The following is a 19,003-nucleotide window of genomic DNA, read 5'->3' on the forward strand; positions in this document are numbered from 1 at the left end:
CAGGGGCAGGCGGGAGCCCGGAGCCTGGCAGCAGCCGGGCTCACAGTGCCTGTGTGCTCCAGCCGGGCCCTGCCAGAGGCACTCAAAAGGCAAAGGCTCAGCTCGGACCAAGCCAGTGAGGCTGTATTTAGGTCAAAATAAAAGAAAAGAAAAAAAAAAAGGCAAGCAAACAAAACAGGAAGAAGGGAAAAGGCAGCGTCCAGTCATATCTCGTTTATTAAGGTCTATGCCAGCCTCGGGAGAGCTCTTCCAGTAAGTAAACAGAGCAGGCGGCCGCATCTATAATGAATAAATTTATTGTCTTACAAAAATCATTGTCTAGAAATATGGGTATACAAGAAAACAAGATATTTGCAGTCAGACGCCTGGTGGTCAACAGCCAGTTTGATTAAAAATATCCAAACACACACAACAAAACCTTTGCGACAGATGTTAAAGCTTTTAACCAAAAAGGGAAATCCGTGGGTTTTGAGCATGTGGCAGAGGAAGTTTCCTAGTTAACACTGATTCATTGTCACTAATATCAATAATACCACTTGGACTAGAGAGGTACATGATATGAAGCACAGTCAAAATTAATACATTAAATCATTGTTATATAGGCAAATTATATATGTAACGTTGTCTTAGTACTGTAGTGTCTAAGGCACTTTCTGTAATGTCAGTTTTCAGCTATTTAAACAAAAAGAACGCTAACTACTCACTGTAATACTGCTCAAAATAAAAAAACAACAACAAAACAACAACAAAAAAAAAAAGGATTCACATCCACTGGCATGTTAACTGTAGGCAGGCAACATCCATCCATCCAGGGCGGGAGCCCCGGCCCCAAGGACCCAGGCCCGGAGCCTCCCGCGGCCCGGCTCGGCCTCACATTAATAAATTAGTTTTGCCTGTGCTGTGTGTTCATTCCCCACGGTGTCCACTGCCCCGGACAGGACAGCCCCCGGGCTGCGCGGGGGACAGGAGCCACCTCGGGGTGCCTGGACTGCATGGACACGAAGGGATGGAGCGGGCGCTGAGAACACTTCAAATGGGACTGCGGGATAAAAACGGACACTACTCACTCATCCCTACACTTCCCTCTAACACTTCCCAAGGCCGATTTTCACAGTTCACTCGGGGCTTGTGTGCGGATCACAACAATCGGGAGAAAAGAAAGAAACGGGAGCGGTTTGGTCTTCACTGATCCGAGAGGCCGCGGCCAGCCCGGAGCCTGAAGGATGCTGCTGGACACGAGGCATGCACAGCCAGGGCCAGGGGTCTGTCCCGGCCCCCCGCCCGCTGGGAATGACGCTTCTGGATCGATAAAAAAAAGTTTCATCCTTCACATGATGCTTTAGAAAATGGCTTTACAATGAGTATCTGGAAAAGAGATGCACTGAACAGAGACGATCCCGGTTGTTTACTATATATAAAAAAGCAGTTGTACCTATATCTGAAGCAGGGTACAGTGTGGTGAGGCTGGAGAGCCTTAAGACATGGTTGACCTATGATAAGGAACCTTGTAGCACATGCCGAGGGTCGTAAGGCAGCTTTCCGGCCACAAGGCGGTTCCGAGGGCGGGGCAGGGCGCCCGGGGCGCTCCGGCCGGGGCTGGAACGGTCTCTGCATGCAGGCGGGGCCGGGCGCTACTCGGCGGGGGCGGCCGGAGCCTCGTTCACGTCGCTGCCTTTGCTCTCGGCGTCGTCGTCCGACAGCTCCAGCGAGGCGCCCTCGATGTGCAGCTGCCGCCGGCCCGAGCGGCTCGACGAGAAGGTGATGGGGCCCCCCCTCCTGCGAACGGAGAGCAGCGCTGGGAGAGGCTCCTGCACCGCCCCGCCCGGCCCAGGGGCACGGCAGGGGCTGGGCTGGGCTGGGCTGGGGGGATCTTAGAGCTCAGCCCATGCCACCCCTGCACTGTCCCAGCTGCTCCCAGCCCCGTCCAGCCTGGCCTTGGGCACTGCCAGGGATCCAGGGGCAGCCCCAGCTGCTCTGGGCACCCTGTGCCAGGGCTGCCCACCCTGCCAGGGAAGGACTCCTTCCCAATATCCCATCCAGCCCTGCAGCTGTCAGGAATATCCCCGTGGAATACCCTTGTTCTCATCACCAGGCTCCAGTCTGAGCCACCCCTATCCCAGCAGCTCCCCAGCTGGATGCGCCCAGGGATGAGGCACCCCTGAGGGTCTGTGGGCTGCTCAGCTCAGTCCCAGTCCCAGCGCTGCAGGGGCACTGACCTTAGCCTGTTTTTGAGGGTGCTGACCTCCCTGCTCAGCCCCTCGTTGGCCTCCGTGGCGTCGTCCAGCTCGCGCTGCAGCTTGCGCCGCGACGCGTTGGCGCGCGTGGCCTCCTCCTCGGCCTCCTCCAGCTGCCGCTTCAGCTGCTTCATCCTGGCGTTGGCCTTCTCCATCTGCAGCACAGCCAGCACGGGGGTCACCCCATGGCTGCAGCCCCCGCAGGGATGCAGCACAGCCCCGCAGGGATGCAGCACAGCCCCGCCTGCAGTGCAGCACAGCCCCACAGGGATGCAGCACAGCCCCACTGGGATGCAGCAGAACCCCACGGGGATGCAGCACAGCCCCTGCAGGGATGCAGCACAGCCCCGCAGGGATGCAGCACAGCCCCTGCTGAGGATGCAGCACAGCCCCACAGGGGATGCAGCACAGCCTCGTGCAGGCTCCAGCCTGGACCTGGAGCACTGTGGAGCCTGGGAGAGCAGGGTGGGAACGGCCCATCCCAGCAGAGCTCACACACACACACAGGGAGAATTTCCCTGCTGGTTTCATCACCCCTCTCATTCCCTTTCCATGACAGTTCCCCTCACAAGCCCTTCCCACCCCAAGGAGGTCGCTCTGAGCCCTCACCCACCTGCTCCTTGTACTGGTCGGCGTGGCGCCGCTCGTCCTCCACCTGCATGAAAACCTCCTTGAGCTTCTTCTCCGTGCGCCTCACCAGCTTGTTGGCAGCTGCTCTCTCCCTGCAAGAGCCCAGAGACTGCTGCTCCACTGCCCAGGGCTGGAAGCGCCAGAGCTGCCCCAGTGCAGCTGCACGGAGCTCTGAACGAGCCAGGCACAGCAATGCAACCCATGCATGTGCCAGGGGCTGGCTGGGGTGCAGGGATGCAGGGATACAAGGATGCAGGGATACAGGGATGAAGGGATACAGGGATGAAGGGATACAGGGATGAAGGGATGCAGCTCTCAAGAGCACAAAGCCTTAGCCCTGGGGCAATGTGAGCATGGCTCAGAGGGCTCAGAGGGTGCCTTCACAAGGAGATTGGACAGAGCAGCTTTAAAGTTGCTGCTTAACCAGCAGCACAATCCTGCTGCAGAGCCCAGAGCCCAGAAAGGACAGAGGTGCTGGAAGGACAAATTCCACCTGCAAATGGGGTGAGGAAGCATCTAAAAAAGTGAATTTTAAGAATAGGATTGCAAGGACAGATGGATAATTCACTGCAGAAAGACTTCTGGAAAGCACAGGATTCATCTCAAGCTGTCCCACATAAACTGTTCTGCTAACCAGGGGACATTCCACCTTGTCCCAGGAAACTCCTGCAGCACCTCGTGGCTCTGGGACATCAACACCTTGCGGAGTTCATGCAGCTGGCAGGAAGCAAATCCATCCCAGAACTCCCAACCCCAGCTACTCTACAGCTGCCTTGTTAAAGTCTGTGCCCTGAACAGGAGTCTCCAGACAATACACCCAAGGCCCTTCGGACACGTCCAGCATGGAACTTTCAGCCACTCAACCCACACAGGCAAACCAGGTCCTTTCCCCTTACTTGGCTTCCTGCTCGAGCTGTTCTTCAAGCTGTGCGATCTTGGCTTCTAGAGTAGAAATTGTTGCCTTGAACTTGGACTTGACAGAGCCCTCCAGCTCCTGCAGCTTGGCCTTGAGCTCCTTGTTCTGCCTCTCCAGCTGCTGCCGCGCGTTCTCGCTCTTCTGGGCCGCGCTGCGCTCGCCGGCCAGCTCCGAGTTGAGCGTGTCCACCTGGCAGGGAGGGGACAGGGGTCACGGGTGCCACCTGAGCCTCCGTGCACGCCGCACCCAGCAGCAGCTGGCCCTGGGCTCACCTGCAGCGTGGTCTTTCGGAAGCGCTCGTTGAGCAGCTCCATGTTGCTCTGCTCCTCCTCCAGCTCCTCCTCCAGCTGGGCAATGCGAGCCTCCAGCCGGCGCTTCTCGTCCAGCAGGGCTGACCTGCACGGGGGAAGGGGTCGGGGCGTGTCCAGAGCCAGCAGAGCTCCCGGGGAGGTCGCTCAGCATCGGGGCACCTCCCGAGCTGGAAAGGACCCACAAGGATCCGGCTCCCGTCCCCGCACAGACACTCCCACCCTGGCAGCGCTGTCCAAAGGCTCCTGGAACTCTGGCACCTCGGGGCCGTTCCCTGGGGAGCCCGGGCGGTGCCAGCACCCTCTGGGGCAAGGACCTTCCCCTGAGCTCCCTCCTGCCCTCCCTGGCCCGGCCCGACTCACTTCCCGGAGGCGCTGTTGGCGATCTCGTCTGCCAGCTCGTCGCGCTCCTGCTCCGCGTGCCGCCGCGCGCGCTCCGACGCCGCAAACTCCTGCCGGGGTGGGAGACAGTCAGGGCAGCCCCGGGAGCCCCACAGCCTCTGCACACACAGCCTCCAGCAGCCCTGGGAGGAGCTGTGAACTGCGATGTCCCTGGGTTTCATGGGAAAGGCAGCAGGACACACCAGTGGACGCTCCCTCGCTGCCCTGCGACTGCCGTGCAGGCACTCCCCCCTGTCCCTGAAGCCTCCCCCACCCAAAGCCAAGGGAAAAAATCTGTGAGGATCAGTAAGTGCCAAGCCCTCAGCAGCAGGAGAAAGCGCTGTGCCCCACGCTCTGACAGACACGGTCAGGGTAAAGGAGGTGCTACATCAGGCAAATGCTTTAGGTGCTCACAGAGTTCTCAGCATGAAGACCAGAAGAGAATAAAAAAGCTTCAGCACGACAGCACTGAACCTCAGATTATACCTCTGCACTAAGGGGCAGAAACACTCAAGCATTTCCCAAGGACAATGAAATGCTCTACAAATGCCACGCTGAGGTCTGAAGGCCACCCAAGTCCACCTGGAGCAGCCCCCAGGCAGTGCCAGGTGATCTGTGCAGGCTCCAAGGGAAGAGTGGTGAGTGGGCAACTGCTGCAAGCCCTGCAGCTGAAGCAGACAGGAGAGGCACAGGGTCAAGGAAAAAAATCTCTTGGGTTTCCATCTCACCTCTTGGAGCTGGAGTATTTCTGCTTCGAGACTTTTGAGCTTCTTCTCACTCTCTTTGGACTGGGCAAAGATCTCATCCCTGGATGCTCGAGCCTCCTCCAGCTCCCGCTGGTAGTCCTTCATCTGAGCCTGCAGGTGGAGAGCAGGGTGAGGAGCAGCCAGGCTGCGTCAGGACAATCACAAGATCCATTCCAGCTCTGAAGCATTTCAGCCCCTTTGCTCTCCCAGAGTGGCTTCATTCCACTTCCAGGCATTTCCAGTTCTTCTGTATTGTAAAATTTCATTTTCTCATCTTTCCACCCCTCAGAGAAACATGAGAAACATCACATTCCAACACTTCAGGCATTCCACAGAATTACAGAATGGAATCTTAGAATGACCTGAGCTGGAAGGGTTCTTAATGATCATCAGTGCCACCCCTGCCATGGGTAGGGACACCTTCCACTGTCCCAGGCTGCTCCGAGCCCTGTCCAGCCTGGCCTTGGGCACTGCCAGGGATGTGGAAGGTGGTTTTGTGACAGGAGTTTGGAACAAGATTAGCTTCAGGGTCCCTTCCAACCCAAACCAAGCTGTGATTCTGTAAAGGGATGAGTTTTTCCCGGGGATTAATCCAGGCTGGACACTGTCAGACCATCAGTGAGTCTGCCTCTGCTCCTGCCCCCCGCTGCAGCCGCACCCAATGGAAGCAGCCCCCGGGCAGCTCCAGGACAGAGCCCAGCTCCCTGCCCAGCTGCGCCCACCTGGAGCTTCCTGAGCTGTTTGATGGCTTCATCCCGAGCCTTGTTTGCAGCCTCTATCTGCCCCTCCAGGTCCTTCAGGTCCATCTCCAGTTTCTTCTTGGCCGCCACGGCCAGCGCGCGCTGCTTGCGCTCGTCCTCCAGCTCGGCCTCCAGCTCCCGCACCTGGGCACGAGGGCATCAGCATCAGCCCCTGCCAGCCAGGGCCAGCCTGGCACCCAGGGCACGAGGGCATCAGCATCAGCCCTGGCAGGGCAGGGCCAGCCTGGCACCCCAGGGGCTGCCAGGGGCACAGGGACACCAGCTCGGCCTCCAGCTCCCGCACCTGGGCACGAGGGCATCAGCATCAGCCCTGGCAGGGCAGCCAGGGCCAGCCTGGCACCCAGGGCACGAGGGCATCAGCATCAGCCCTGGCAGGGCAGGGCAGCCAGGGCCAGCCTGGCACCCAGGGCACGAGGGCAGCATCAGCCCCTGGCTGGCAGGGCAGGACAGGGCCAGGCTGGCACCCAGAGCCTGCCCAGGCACGGGGACACCTCCCCATGGCCAAGGCTGTGCGATGGCAGCCGGGGGAAGGCACAGGGCAAGGCCAGGTCCCACATGGATCAGAGATCTCTGCACTGAGCACAAGGGAAGCCCCAGGGAAGGACTCAGCTTCTGGAGCATTTCCACTTCAGCCCCTGCCCAGCACTGCCATGCAGCCCAGGGGATGGCTCCAGGGCAGACGGAGCTAACTCTGATGGAAAATAAGAAGCAGAATCACCTCATTGTCTCAAGGAAACAATGAAACCATTCCCTTTGAACAGCCTGTTACTGGCACTTCTACACCAACAACTTCTTTTCCCAAAATAAAACAAAACAAGAGTGTGTGAACGGCCAGGCAGCATGGGCTGAGCCAAACCTGTGCAAAAACAAACTGAGCCAGAAATGCCACAGCTTGCACACGTGAAAGAATATTCTGTTTTGAAACAAATCTCCCTCCCAGTGCAAGGTCAGGAGTCCTTGTCCAGTTCAGATAACAGCAACTTTGTCCTGCAGTGACCTTCCAAACCCTGCAGGCCAGGTTTATTCCTAGGGTATCTCTACACTGATGATCCTCAGGTTTTGTTTTCTTGGGATAAATACTGAAATATTGGCTGGTTTGTTCCTGAACACTTAATGTTGATTTAGAACTAAGCAGGATCATCTAAATGCATTTCTTGAGGCTCTTCTGATCTCTGTGTTCCCAGAATTCTCAGGTCTGGCAAACCTGGAAGCTCTGCCATGGTTTGCATTTAGGAAACTGTTCACTCCATTTAAAAGTTTATCTCAGCATTCATGGATTTGCTCCTGGACATCAAACAGGATGGGCTTGAAAACGCAGCTGAGGTGTCCCTGTCCTGGGAATGCACCCAGGCAGCCACAGCCAAGCTCGTGGGGTGGCTTTGGAGGCCACCAGCACCTCCTGACCCTGCCTGGGGACAGTGGCCAACCCTCAGCCAGCACTACTGCATGGTTTGTAAAAATGCTGGTTTGGGGCTTCCCCTGGGTGGAATCTCTAAGCAAAGGGGTTTATTTTTGGGGTAGCACAGAGGCCCAGAGCTCTGGCCAAGCCCTTCCTCCCTTCCTGACTACAACACAGAGTAAAACACACGTACTTGTTTCACCAGCATCCTCTTCTTCTCCTCGTTCTGTTCATCTCTGGCTTGCAGATCTCTGTCAAACTGGGCCTTCATGGCCTGCATGTTCACCTCCAGACGGAGTTTGGCATCTTCTGTGGCCTGCAGCTCATCTTCCAGCTCCTCCAGCTGAGTCCTCATCTCCTCCACCTGCTGCTCCAGGGTTCTCTTGGACTTCTCCAGCTCGTGGACCTGCAGCACAGACTCTGCTCAGAGCCTGTCCAGCAGCAGTGCTGAGAGCACGGGGCAGTGACTGCCCCTGGTCCCTCTGGGCTGGGGCTGGAGCAGAGGCCCCTCGGTGTCAGGGCACAGCCACTGCCCTCACCCAGCCTGGCAGAGGGGCAAATCTTGGTAAGGATGTGGGGCTGGGACACAGTGACACAGCAAGGACCAGCAGGGAGGGCAGGGGCCTTGCTGCTGCCTCAGCTGGGTGCAGGGGGGAGGACACTGAAGGGACAGAGTGTGTCCCTTGGGTCCAACCATGTCCTGCAACTCAGCTTGACCAAAGGACACAGAAATCCTCGTTCTCCCTCATTTACACACAATAATACACCCAGCAACACAGAAATGGGGAGGTGGCTGCCCTCATCTGTCCCAGCTGCAGCACAAAACCAGCTCTGCCTGCCTGCAGTCCCACCCCCACTGAGCCAAAGCATAAAACGTATCTGGGATCTCCACGAGGGTGGGAATACAGCTCTTGAAGATGTTAATTATGCTGGGCATTAATGCCTCCAGCATTCTGGGTGAGCCTCAGCCCCTTCTCCAGCCAGGGAGCTGTCCCTGCTATTCCCAGTCTGCACTAACAGCCTGTGCAACCACACTCACGTTTTTGCCCACATCATCTTTGGAGCTCATCAAGTCTTCCATATCTGCACGCAGCTGCTTGTTCTGCCTCTCAAACTCCTCCTTGGCTTCCAGGGCCTCCTCCAGGGCCCGGGCCAGGGACAGGGCTTTGGTTTCCTTCTCCCTGGCCTCTGCCTCAGCGCGGTCCCGCTCCTCGGCGTACCTGGCAGAAATGTTCTTTTCTTCTGCCAGCATCTGGACATGAGAAACAATGAGTCCATCTCCAAGCTCCAAACCAGGCCCTTCCTGCCTCAGGTGTTCTACTCAGGAAGAGGTTCATGCCCTCAGTTTAACTGGCCTTCAGCAGCTGTCTGCTCCCTCAGCTGGGATCCAAGGGCCATGAGAGAACAGCCACAGCTCCCCTGGGATGAGGGGAGGGAAGCAAGCTACTCATCGAGACTCCAGTTTCATACGGTTCCCATCTTTCACTCTTTCCCATCTTTCACTCTTTCCCATCTTTCACTCTTCAGGTCCTTTTTTAGTCTACCTTTTGAGGGATTACAATAAAACTCCAAAGTTTTTGTTCCAGCACAATTCTCTTTTCCTACACGCAGAGCTGATCGCTTGCTCTAAGCTCAGAGGTGGCACCTGGCTCCCAGAGCTGGGAGTGACAGACTGCTCTAACAAAGGCCAGCTGCTCACAGAGCCATCAGCAACCACAGCCCACCAGCCAGACCCTCCCTCACACCCCAAGGTGCCTTTTCAAAATCCTGGAAAGGCTGGAAGGTGACAGGAGAGGGATCAAACAGTACCTGATCAAACTTCTTCTGCTTTTTCTCCAGGTTGGAGACGATCTGGCGCTGGTGGTCCAGGTCCACCATCAGGTCATCCAGCTCCTGCTGCAGGCGGTTCTTGGTCTTCTCCAGCTTGTCATAAGCCAGAGCCTTCTCCTCCAGGCGCTGGCTTAGGGACTCCATGTCCTTCAACAGCTTCTTCTTGGCCTCCTCCAGCCCTTCAATGGTTCCCAAGTCATCATCCACCTTCTTCTTGGCCTCAGCCAGCTGAAATTCAACAAGAGCAAGTGAAGTCCCTCAGAGCATCACGAGAGGGAGGAAAGGCTCGGGGCAAAGTGCAGCAGGAAGAGCTGCTCCTGCAAGCTCAGGGGACACCAAACCTGGCAGCTCTCAGAGGCCCCAGCCCTGCCCACCACAGTTCAGGGGGCACAGCATTACTGCAGTGCAGACCTGCTCCAAGATCTGCTCCAGCCCCCGTGGAAGGGCCATGATGTGTCCCCAAAGCTCTGGGACACCAGCCTGGGACAGCTCCCCACACAAGTGCTGCCACTCACAGCAGCCTACCTGGGCCTGCAGGGCCAGCATCTGCTTCTCCAGGTTCTTCCTGGCCTCCTCCTCCTCCTCCTGCTGCTCCTGCAGGTTGTTCTTCTCCTCCTCCAGCTGCCTTATCCTGCTGCTGAGGTTGAGCTTCTGGCGGGTCTCCTCCTGGAGCAGCTCCTGGGACACAGGCACGGGCAGGGCTGAGTGTGCTCCCAAACCCCCACAGCTCCACATGGGCACCTCCAGGTTGGTTTCCCCTCAGGTTTGGGGACAAGGACGTGCTTTATGAAGACATCTGTTATTTGGGTTTTCAAAAAGCCACGGGCCATTCATTTTGGGCACACTTAAACCTTCATAAAGCAGATTTCTGGTCAGGGAGCCCATGCCAGAGGCTGTTCTAGAAGTTAAGGGATGGTACTTTCCCATCTTTCAAGGGACTGGCACAGAAGTCACCTTCAAAATGTATTTTTTCTTTTTTTCAGATAAGCACAGAGCACCTATTAAAAACCACCTGGGAAGAAGATGGAGCAGCAAATCCTGCAATGGCAGCATGCTTCCAGGTTTCCTGCATTGTTTCAATGTAAAGGTCACTCTAAAGGTGGGAACTTCTGTCATAACAAAGCAATGGAAGGTGTAACCCCCATCCCACCCCTCTCCCCCATCCTGCTCCCTACAAACCCCTCCAGCTGTGATCAACATTATTCAGAGTTAAGTGGCCACTTTAGAACTTTAATACAGGCAAGATAAAATATATTGAAGTGATGATTATCTGCAGAAAGCTGCATTTTCTTAATTAAGAATCAAAACCTGACAGCTTGAACTCCAGCTGTAAGAATCTGAAGCTGTCAGTAGAAGACTGTTGTTCCTCATACATCCCAAGGATATTGACATTAAATTCTGCCTGGAAAGGGGTTTTTTATTTGATTCTTATCTCCCTCAGAGACAAAGACATAAAGCAGAGCTACCAGCTATCAGGAAGTGAAGCTCAGATAATGAAAACCTGGTTCCCCCTGTGGCTGATCCCAGTCCATCCCACCTCGCTGGGCTGAACAGGAAATTCAGCTCCTGCCCAGGGGACTTTCCAAGGCATGACTGGAAATGTGTTTTCTGTCAGCAGTCAGCACTTCCCCGAGGAGCAGAGCCCCATGCCAAGCTCAGCTCTGCTGCACACACACCTGTGTGTCCTGAAGCTGGGATTCCAAGCTGGCTGCATCCTTGGCAAACTTGATGCCTTTCTTCTCTGCCTCCTCCAGCAGACTGGAGACATTGTCCAGCTCATTCTGCAAAGCAAGCAGCCCAAAGGTAAGAGGCCAGCCCAAATCCCACTGGGGCTGGAGCTGCACAGCACAGAACCTCAGCAAACTCTGCCACAGAGCCCAGCAGGGGCAGACAGCAGGCTAAAACCACTGGAGTCTGGCTACAAAAGAGGAAATGGAACGTCAGTCCTGAAGTGCAGTAACAAAAGCAGAGCTAGCCTCCTGAGCTCTGATATTCAGCACTTTGCTCTGATCCCTGCATCCACACTTTAATGCTGGTTTTAACTCCAGGGCCATCTATTTCATGCAAGCATTGATTCAGGGATCCTCAGGGTGGCAGCTGGGTCTAAACAGCACTGCAAGAGAAAAGGTTTCTGCCAGCTGCCAGCTGATTATTTTGGGCTACTCCACTTTTATCTACACTGAGAGACAGCCTGAAAGCTTCCCCCACAGAGAGCTGGGCCGTTCCCTTCTGAAGTGCTTCACCTGGAATCACCTGAAGTCCTCATTGCTGGGTTCAGAGGCCAGCCAAGGCTGTATTTTGCCTGTTTGCTCCATTTCCCAGAAAAATGGGCCTGTGCTTGCAACCCCTCCCTGCCAGGCTCCCAGCCTGGAGCCCCAAACCAAACCAAACCAAACCAAACCAAACCAAACCAAACCTGTGGCCACCACCAATTTTCATTCATCCCCATGGAAAAGCTCAGCCTGGTCTGCTCAATTCCCAGCCCAGGCAGAGCCCGTGCTCAGCTGGCCTGGGCAGAGCTCCCTGCAGGATCTGCTCCCCAGGAGGGAAGGCACATCCTTCAAAGCCACTGCAGCTCCCACACAGCCCAGGACGTTCAAGGTTGATGTCACTGCACCACTTTGGGGCCTCCCAGGTCCATGAGAGCCCTTGCTGAGGTCACCTCCCACATCGGCCACAGGCCATTTCTGCACATGTTTTTCCAGGATTTTAGGACTTCCAGAGCCTTACCTGCAGCTTGTTTGCCTTCTCAGCCAGCTCCACCCTCAGCCTCTCCCCTTCTGACACCTTTGCAGTCAGCTCCTGCACCTGAGCATCGAGCTTCTTCCTCTTGTGCTCAGACTCTGCCTTGACCTGCTGCAGCACCTTCACCTCGCAGGCCAGCTCCTTGTTGTCAGACTCCAAGCCTTGCTTGTTCTTCTCAAGGTTTGCTTTGAACTAGGGAGGACAGAAGGGAAGAAGTTCAGCTCGGTGCTGCAGGTGGATGTTTCCTGCCAGAGATGATGGTGCAGCTCAGGTTTCCATGCTCAGATGGAAGCCCAGGGCTCAGCAGGGTGTGAAATGCTGCTCTGGAACATTCTGTGTGTGTCAGTGAAGGCTGAGGGAAGGCAGGGCTCTCCCCCAGGTGAGGGTGAGGAGCAGCAGGCCAGGATCTGGGATGGCAGCTCTGGAAATGACTGTTTGGGAGCACTGCAAGGAGCAAGGAATGTGCCCATGACCAGATCAGCATGGCTCATCTCACAGGAATAAAGGGAAGATATGAGCCAAGGCTGCCCTGGTTTGAGCAGCCAGAGCAGCCTGGAAGTGCAGAACAAAGCAGTTCTCAGCACTGACATTTGTCAGAAGCCTTTCAAAAAGCAATCACTGGCAGCAGGGATGTTGAAGTGTCATTCCTGCTGTGTCACCAGAGCTGACACCATCTTGTCACAGGAGCTTTGTTCCAGATTGCAGGGTACCTTTCCATCTTTTCATGCTCCTATTGAGAATATTTATTGAACAAGGAGCAGAAGACATGCAGGAGATTTTCAGGTGAATAAAGCTGGTGAAAATCATAATTTAACTACTACATTTCTCACTTAATTTAGAATACTAAGGAAGCTCGTGCAGCATTCACAATACATAAAAACACCACCACGGGATAGGAACAGTCCACACACACATTTGTGAATGACCTCAGCTGTAATTTCAAACACTAGACATTTATTTTTTTGGGATAATTCTCGTTCTGAACCAGACCAGGAGCCATGGGATCCACCTGTGCCTCCTGCTGCTGGTCACCAGAGGACACAGCACAGATGCACTGTCAAACCAAGGTGACAAATCTCAACAATTGGGATGGATTTTAGAGGCCAGCTTAGCTCTGTGACCATGGAGAGCCTCAGCTCAGGCCTCCTGGAAGGAACCACGCTGCCTCTGGTACTTATAACAACCCCTGGAGCAGAAAGCTCATTTTCCTCTCACCCTTTTGGCCTGCTCAAGCTGTTCAGAGAGCTCCTCCAGGGCAGTGGCATGCCTCTGCCTGATCTCCTGGATCTGGGCTTCGTGGTTTTTGGTTTCCTCCTCAATTGCTTTCTTCAGCTCAGCCACCTCCTGCTCTCGCTTTGTCCTGGAGGAAGCACAAGGGGTCATCCAAAAATCAGCATTTCAGCTTTCTGTAAATCACAGATGAATGTCAGTGGTGCTTTCCTACACAGACCACGACCCTACCTCAGCTCTTGCTGTGCTGCAGTGGTATCCAAAGTATCTTCCAGTTCAGTTTTCAAAGCCTCCAGCTCTTCACTCAGATCCCTTTTCTGCTTCTCTGCCTTGTTCCTTGATGCCTTCTCAGACTCCAGATCCTCCTGGAGCTCTGCAATCTGAGCCTGCAGCTCCCTGATCACCTTCAGGGCGTTGTTCTTCTGCACCGCTTCCTCATCCCCCCTGTCAAACAGGCACCACAGTCAGGGACTGCAGCTCCCCTCAGACCCTCCTGCTTAAATCAGCTACAGACACAGCTTAACTTTTCCACCAGAATAAAAGAAATATCAACAATTACAGAACCAGCTTGGGCTGGAACCTTAAACATCTCCAATTCCCACCCTGCCACGGGCTGGGACACCTTCCACCACCCCAGGCTGCTCCAAGCCCTGTCCAGCCTGGGCACCTGCAGGTACCACAGATAAAGCCAAGGTGCACTGCAGAATTATCAAGCTTTAGTTTAGTCAAGTATTCCAGTTTTGTAGCTCTCGACACTGCCCCAGAAATGCTCCATCTGTACAACTTTCTCTTCCTGCAAAATTATACTTAAAAAAGACAGGTGGTGCTCAGGGTAACATGGACTGCAGGAGCATCACACATCCCAGACAGAGCCTGTCCTGCCCAGCACTTTGTTAAGACCCACTGAGAAATACACATTTTTCCCTCCTGAGGCCGAGTTTTGGGAGATTAAAAAAGCTTCCAGAGCCCAAACACTGTTACACCAGGTGAAACTTCTTCTTTGTGCAGGTTTGCAGAGCCAGGATGCTAAGGGATGCCTGAATTCCTGTAAATGTGCCCTGTCTGTGCACAGCACAGGGCTCCAGCAGTGGCTGCCCCCCAGCCTGACTGCAGCAGGTGAAATTCACTTTGGGGAGCAGCTTTGTCCCCCCCTGACCTGGCCACAGCAGCCTGCAGCTCCTCCTCCTTCTTGGCCAGCTGGATCTTCAGCTCCTCAATCTGGGCTTGCAGCTCAGCTATTTGGTCCTGCAGGTCTGTAGTTTCCCCATCCAGTTTTCTTTTAGCTTTTTCTAACTCTTGGCGGGTCTTCTCCTCCTTCTTCAGGCGTTCTGAAGGAAGCAAAGAATTAAATTCCTATGGAATTGTCCCTCTTGTCACCCTCAGGGACTTTGGGGGGGCAGGAAGGGTGGGAAGTTTAATTTATGCTGCCTCAATTCTTTCTCTGGCCTGCAGAAAAATGAAACAGCAAAGGAGAACTGCGTGACCTAGCCAGGAAATCAGGGGAAAGTTCTGACAGCTGTGAATAGCTTCAGATGAGGCAACAGAAACATCTTGGTAGAAAATAAGGAGTGGGATCTGACAGAGCAGCTTGAGCTGTTAGGCCAGATAATCACAGACATCAGCACCCAAAAAAGAAGATAAACTGTGGGCTGGAACAGTTGCACGGCTTTGGAAGGGCTAGGCCACACTCCAAAAAGTCTGCTGGAAAAAGGCACAGCCTCAAGTAAACTTGAATAAACCATTTCACAAGAGTCTGTGCTGTTTAATCACATCCCTTCAATATTTAGCAAAGCTCTGCAGCCCTGAGAGCTCCCTCCCAGCGATGCACTGAGCAGCTGGGACAGCCCTGAGGAGCTCCCTGGGACAACAGCCCCAGCAGGGCCACAGCAGACCAGGCACTGCCCTGGGGCACAGCCCTGGGGCACAGCCCGGGCACAGCCTGGCACGGCTGGGCTGAGCAGGGCTGAGCAGGGCTGCAGCAGGACCCAGCTTTGCTGAGCACAGCCTGGCTGGGCTGGGCTGGGCTGAGCAGGGCTGAGCAGGGCTGCAGCAGGACCCAGCTTTGCTGAGCACAGCCTGGCTGGGCTGGGCTGGGCTGAGCAGGGCTGAGCAGGGCTGCAGCAGGACCCAGCTTTGCTGAGCACAGCCTGGCTGAGCTGGGCTGGGCTGCCAGGAGCTGAGCAGGGCTGCAGCAGGACCCAGCTTTGCTGAGCAGAGCCTGGCTGGGCTGGGCTGGGCTGAGCAGGGCTGAGCAGGGCTGCAGCAGGACCCAGCTTTGCTGAGCACAGCCTAAGCCCAGCTCTAAGGGCATAAATGGCATAAATGTACAATTCTAAGGGACAGCAGGACCTGGCTGTGCTGCCCAGAGCTGAGCAGGGCTGCAGCAGGACCCAGCTTTGCTGAGCACAGCCTGGCTGGGCTGGGCTGGGCTGCCCAGAGCTGAGCAGGGCTGCAGCAGGACTCAGCCACAGCAGGATTTGCTGAGCACAGCCTCAGCCCAGCTCTGAGGGCACCGGCACAAATGGACAATTCTAAGTGACAAAATGCACAATTCTAAGTGACAAAATGCACAATTCTAAGTGACAAAATGCACAATTCTCAGCGGCAGCAGGAGTCACTGCCCTCGTTCAATCCTTTGTGGCTCCTCAGTGCACAGATTTCCCTCTCACCCTTCCCAAAGCTCCTTCTGGACTAGATGGACAGGGAGCCCTGGTCAGGAAGCAGCTCAGGGCCACCCTGGGCTGTCTGGGGTTTTCCAGCCAACCTAAGGTAACACTGCTTTTCTGCAAGCACTCTCACATTCCCACAGATTGGAACTTTCCCTCTGTTTTCACATGAGGCTCCTGGTGAGTGACTCTCACAGCACTGTCACAAGACCCAGTTTTGTAATTGAGAGAGTTCACGGCAAACTGAATTAATTTTTTTCCCCAAATATCAGTGCCTAGCAGTGCCAAGACTCTAGCAGAGAGACCTTAATGGCTTCTTGAGTCATCTCCAAGAGTAAATATCCTTTTACTCTGCTTTCCTAGCCAAGAAATTGCAGGCCTCAAATGTAAGCTTCCATTTCCACTCTAAGGCCACCAGGCTTGGAATGGCTCTGTAGCCAAACACATCTGTCAAGGTCCTAGTCCTGGTTTAAGCACAGAGCTGCCCCAGCATTATTTTCCAGTGAGTAAAGCTTACCTAGACCCACCTTGAAGTGTCTGAATGCAACTGCTCAAGACAAGGCTCATCAATCACTGCTAGCCCTGCTGGTTCAACACCTGCCTACACAGATAAGGGAAACTCTGATATCCTTCCAGAAGCACATCAGCCCTAAACTATGCACCAAGGCAGGCCCCAGCACTCCAAGTGCAAGAACCATTCCCAAATTAGGGCTCAGAGAACAACTTTCTCTATTGTTTTGCAACTTTTGACTTGGCAGCTCATTAATGTTGCACAGTATCTATAGTAATTAAAATAAAACAACACAAAGTCAAGAAGGGCTGCATATGGGGCAGGTTTAACTTGTGGCAACACTGGCAAAACAATCAGAAATAAATGGCTAAAGGAATGAAACCATTTTAGATGGAATCATGGAATGGTTTGGGTTGGAAGAGACCTTAAAGCTCAGCTCATTCCAACCCCTGCCTCGGGCAGGACACCTTCCACCAGAGCAGGCTGCTCAGTAAAAAAAAAGCACTAAAAAATAAAATATATCTATAAATATAATGAAGATCAATATAAAGAAAAGCAAAACAATCGAGATTTGCTCATTGCAACACAGTCCTGGAAGCCTGAAGAGTGCCTGCTGCCATTCCTGCAGGAACACATTGCTCTGGTGGCAGAGGAAAGTGGGAGAAGCTTCCAGGAGCCAGGATGTTTTCCCTTGGTGCTAATGGATACAGGCTACAGCAGGAATTTCTGAGTTATAAAGGACATGGATTCTCAAAAACGAAAACCTGACAAGTTCAACAGGAGAGAGACTGAGCAGGCAGATGCAACACGCCTTGCCAGAGACAGATTTCCCCCAGGGGCTGGCTGGAGCAGCAGCTCTGGCTCTGCACGGCTCAGGCTGCACTGCTCGGGCTGAGCAGGCTCTGCCCCAGGTGATCCATCCCCTCCTGGGCTGCTCCCAGGCACAACAAACCTTCCAAATCAGTGATCATCATTTCCTGCTTGTTCTTCAGCTTGGCCAAGTTTTTGGCTTTTTCTTCTTCTTCAGCCAGCTGAGAAGAGCATTCAGCAATCCGATCCTCCATCAGCTTCTTTTCCTGGGGAGGAGAGAGGCCAGGGAAGAGAACTTCAAAATACTGCAGCACAACTTCCAGAGTCCCTGAGCAGGGCCAGTAAAGGAAGGGACAGAAGCCACAGAGGGCTGTCAGGGAGCACAAAACTCCATCACAGATTCTGTTCCTATTACAGATTTCATTTCAAGTGACTGTCAATATCAAGGATCAGCTGGAATTGTTTGGAGCCATGAACATTTATTTTCCAAGAGAGAGCTGGAATTCAGCACACAGCAGGCCTGGCTGTAGGACAGCACTGGAAATCTGTTTGCAGAGAACAATGGCAGCCATAAACCATTTCTGAGATTTGGGAGAGTCATGAAACTGGGGGGAGGGCATGACCAGGTCCCTCTGGAATGTCAGCCCAAACCCATCTCCAGTGTCTCAGCTTTGCCCGGCTCACACCCCACAGTGCCCAGCTGTCCCAGCCCCTGTGACAGCAGCTTTGGGAGCTGTCCCTTGGCACCTCCGCCCTGCACACTGCTCCCACCTTCAGAAATTTGGAATTTTGGTCCTCCAACAGCAGGATCTCCTCCTCCATCTTCTTGATCTTTGCTTCAGCTGTCACTTTTTCAAGCTGCAGCTTCTGCCGAGCTCCCTCCTCCTCATCAAGCTGTTCCTCCAGGTCCTGGGAAGAGAGAGACAGCTGCATCTGTGCATCTCCCAGCTTATCCAGGTGCCAACATTTAGGCTTTGTTAACTTAGTGACAAAGACTTTGAAAAGCCTCTTGCCCTGACACACACCACAGCCACGTTTGCTGGGTTAGATTCATTTACAGGATCCATGATCTGGGAGGGAATTGAGGGCCAGGGGACACACATGGAATTTTTGGTGCCAGGGCACCCTGGCTTTGCTTTCTGTCCTCACCTGCCTGAGACCACACAGAGCTCATCACACTCAACACAGGGAGAGAAGAGAAATTATTTCATCTTATTCCGCTCAGGAGCCAAATCCCTCTGTCCTGTAGAGAAGCTGAGGGAGCTTCCCCATCCTACTTCCCCACTTCCAGTCTCTGAGAACTATACCTGGATATGGCCCTGCATTTTCTTCTTCTCATTCTGCAATATTTGGTTTCTTTCCTCCTCCTCCTCAACCCTGGACTCCAAATCATGGAGAATTTCTTCCAGCTCTTGCTTTTTGGCAGCCAAGCGAGCCCTCATCTCCTCAGCCTCTGCAAAGAGCTCTGTCTCAGCCTGGAGCTGCTCTGCAAGGATGTTCTTCTCCTCCAGCACCTGCAAATACAAAAGGCAGTGGAGCTTCGAAAATGGCACTTCAGAGACTCTCGTGAGAGATTACACCTGTGACAGCCACAAAGGCACTTCAGGGCCACGTTCTGCTCCAGTTCCTGCCTGCCACAGCCACATCCCAAACCAAGGGCTTCCAGAAGAGGCTTTAGCAGCATCCAGAGGAACCAGCCCTGGCTCCAGCAGCACTTCCTGCACTGCTCCCTGCAGAGTGGCAGAGCAGTGCCATGGGCTGATCCTGGCACTTCTGGCCAGTCCCAGTCCCCATCCCTGAGGATGCCACTTGTCACTGGGCATGGAGGCACTGCCT

General features: G+C 54.3%; 1 protein-coding gene across 4 annotated transcripts in view; it reads right to left on the bottom strand.

The window, feature by feature from the left end:
* Positions 1 to 198: 198 nt before the first annotated feature.
* The window catches only part of MYH10 (myosin heavy chain 10), an 88,541-nt gene continuing 69,736 nt past the window's right edge, over positions 199 to 19,003 (bottom strand). For 2 of the 4 annotated variants that reach the window (XM_038157017.1, XM_038157019.1), the window contains 20 exons: positions 18,475 to 18,681; positions 17,939 to 18,076; positions 17,310 to 17,433; positions 14,337 to 14,508; positions 13,412 to 13,624; positions 13,166 to 13,310; positions 11,936 to 12,142; positions 10,882 to 10,986; positions 9,731 to 9,883; positions 9,185 to 9,433; positions 8,415 to 8,627; positions 7,569 to 7,781; positions 5,938 to 6,099; positions 5,198 to 5,326; positions 4,452 to 4,540; positions 4,053 to 4,176; positions 3,761 to 3,969; positions 2,848 to 2,956; positions 2,217 to 2,389; positions 1,632 to 1,776 (listed from right to left, as the gene is read on the bottom strand). In XM_038157017.1, coding sequence (XP_038012945.1) covers positions 1,632 to 1,776; positions 2,217 to 2,389; positions 2,848 to 2,956; positions 3,761 to 3,969; positions 4,053 to 4,176; positions 4,452 to 4,540; positions 5,198 to 5,326; positions 5,938 to 6,099; positions 7,569 to 7,781; positions 8,415 to 8,627; positions 9,185 to 9,433; positions 9,731 to 9,883; positions 10,882 to 10,986; positions 11,936 to 12,142; positions 13,166 to 13,310; positions 13,412 to 13,624; positions 14,337 to 14,508; positions 17,310 to 17,433; positions 17,939 to 18,076; positions 18,475 to 18,681 — 3,279 coding nt within the window. Of the gene's footprint in view, positions 1,777 to 2,216; positions 2,390 to 2,847; positions 2,957 to 3,756; positions 3,970 to 4,052; positions 4,177 to 4,451; positions 4,541 to 5,197; positions 5,327 to 5,937; positions 6,100 to 7,568; positions 7,782 to 8,414; positions 8,628 to 9,184; positions 9,434 to 9,730; positions 9,884 to 10,881; positions 10,987 to 11,935; positions 12,143 to 13,165; positions 13,311 to 13,411; positions 13,625 to 14,336; positions 14,509 to 17,309; positions 17,434 to 17,938; positions 18,077 to 18,474; positions 18,682 to 19,003 lie in introns of those variants that run through there. The other 2 variants (XM_038157018.1, XM_038157020.1) reach the window with 2 other exon arrangements.

Source organism: Motacilla alba, chromosome 18, assembly GCF_015832195.1.
Source record: "Motacilla alba alba isolate MOTALB_02 chromosome 18, Motacilla_alba_V1.0_pri, whole genome shotgun sequence".
NCBI lineage: Eukaryota > Metazoa > Chordata > Aves > Passeriformes > Motacillidae > Motacilla > Motacilla alba.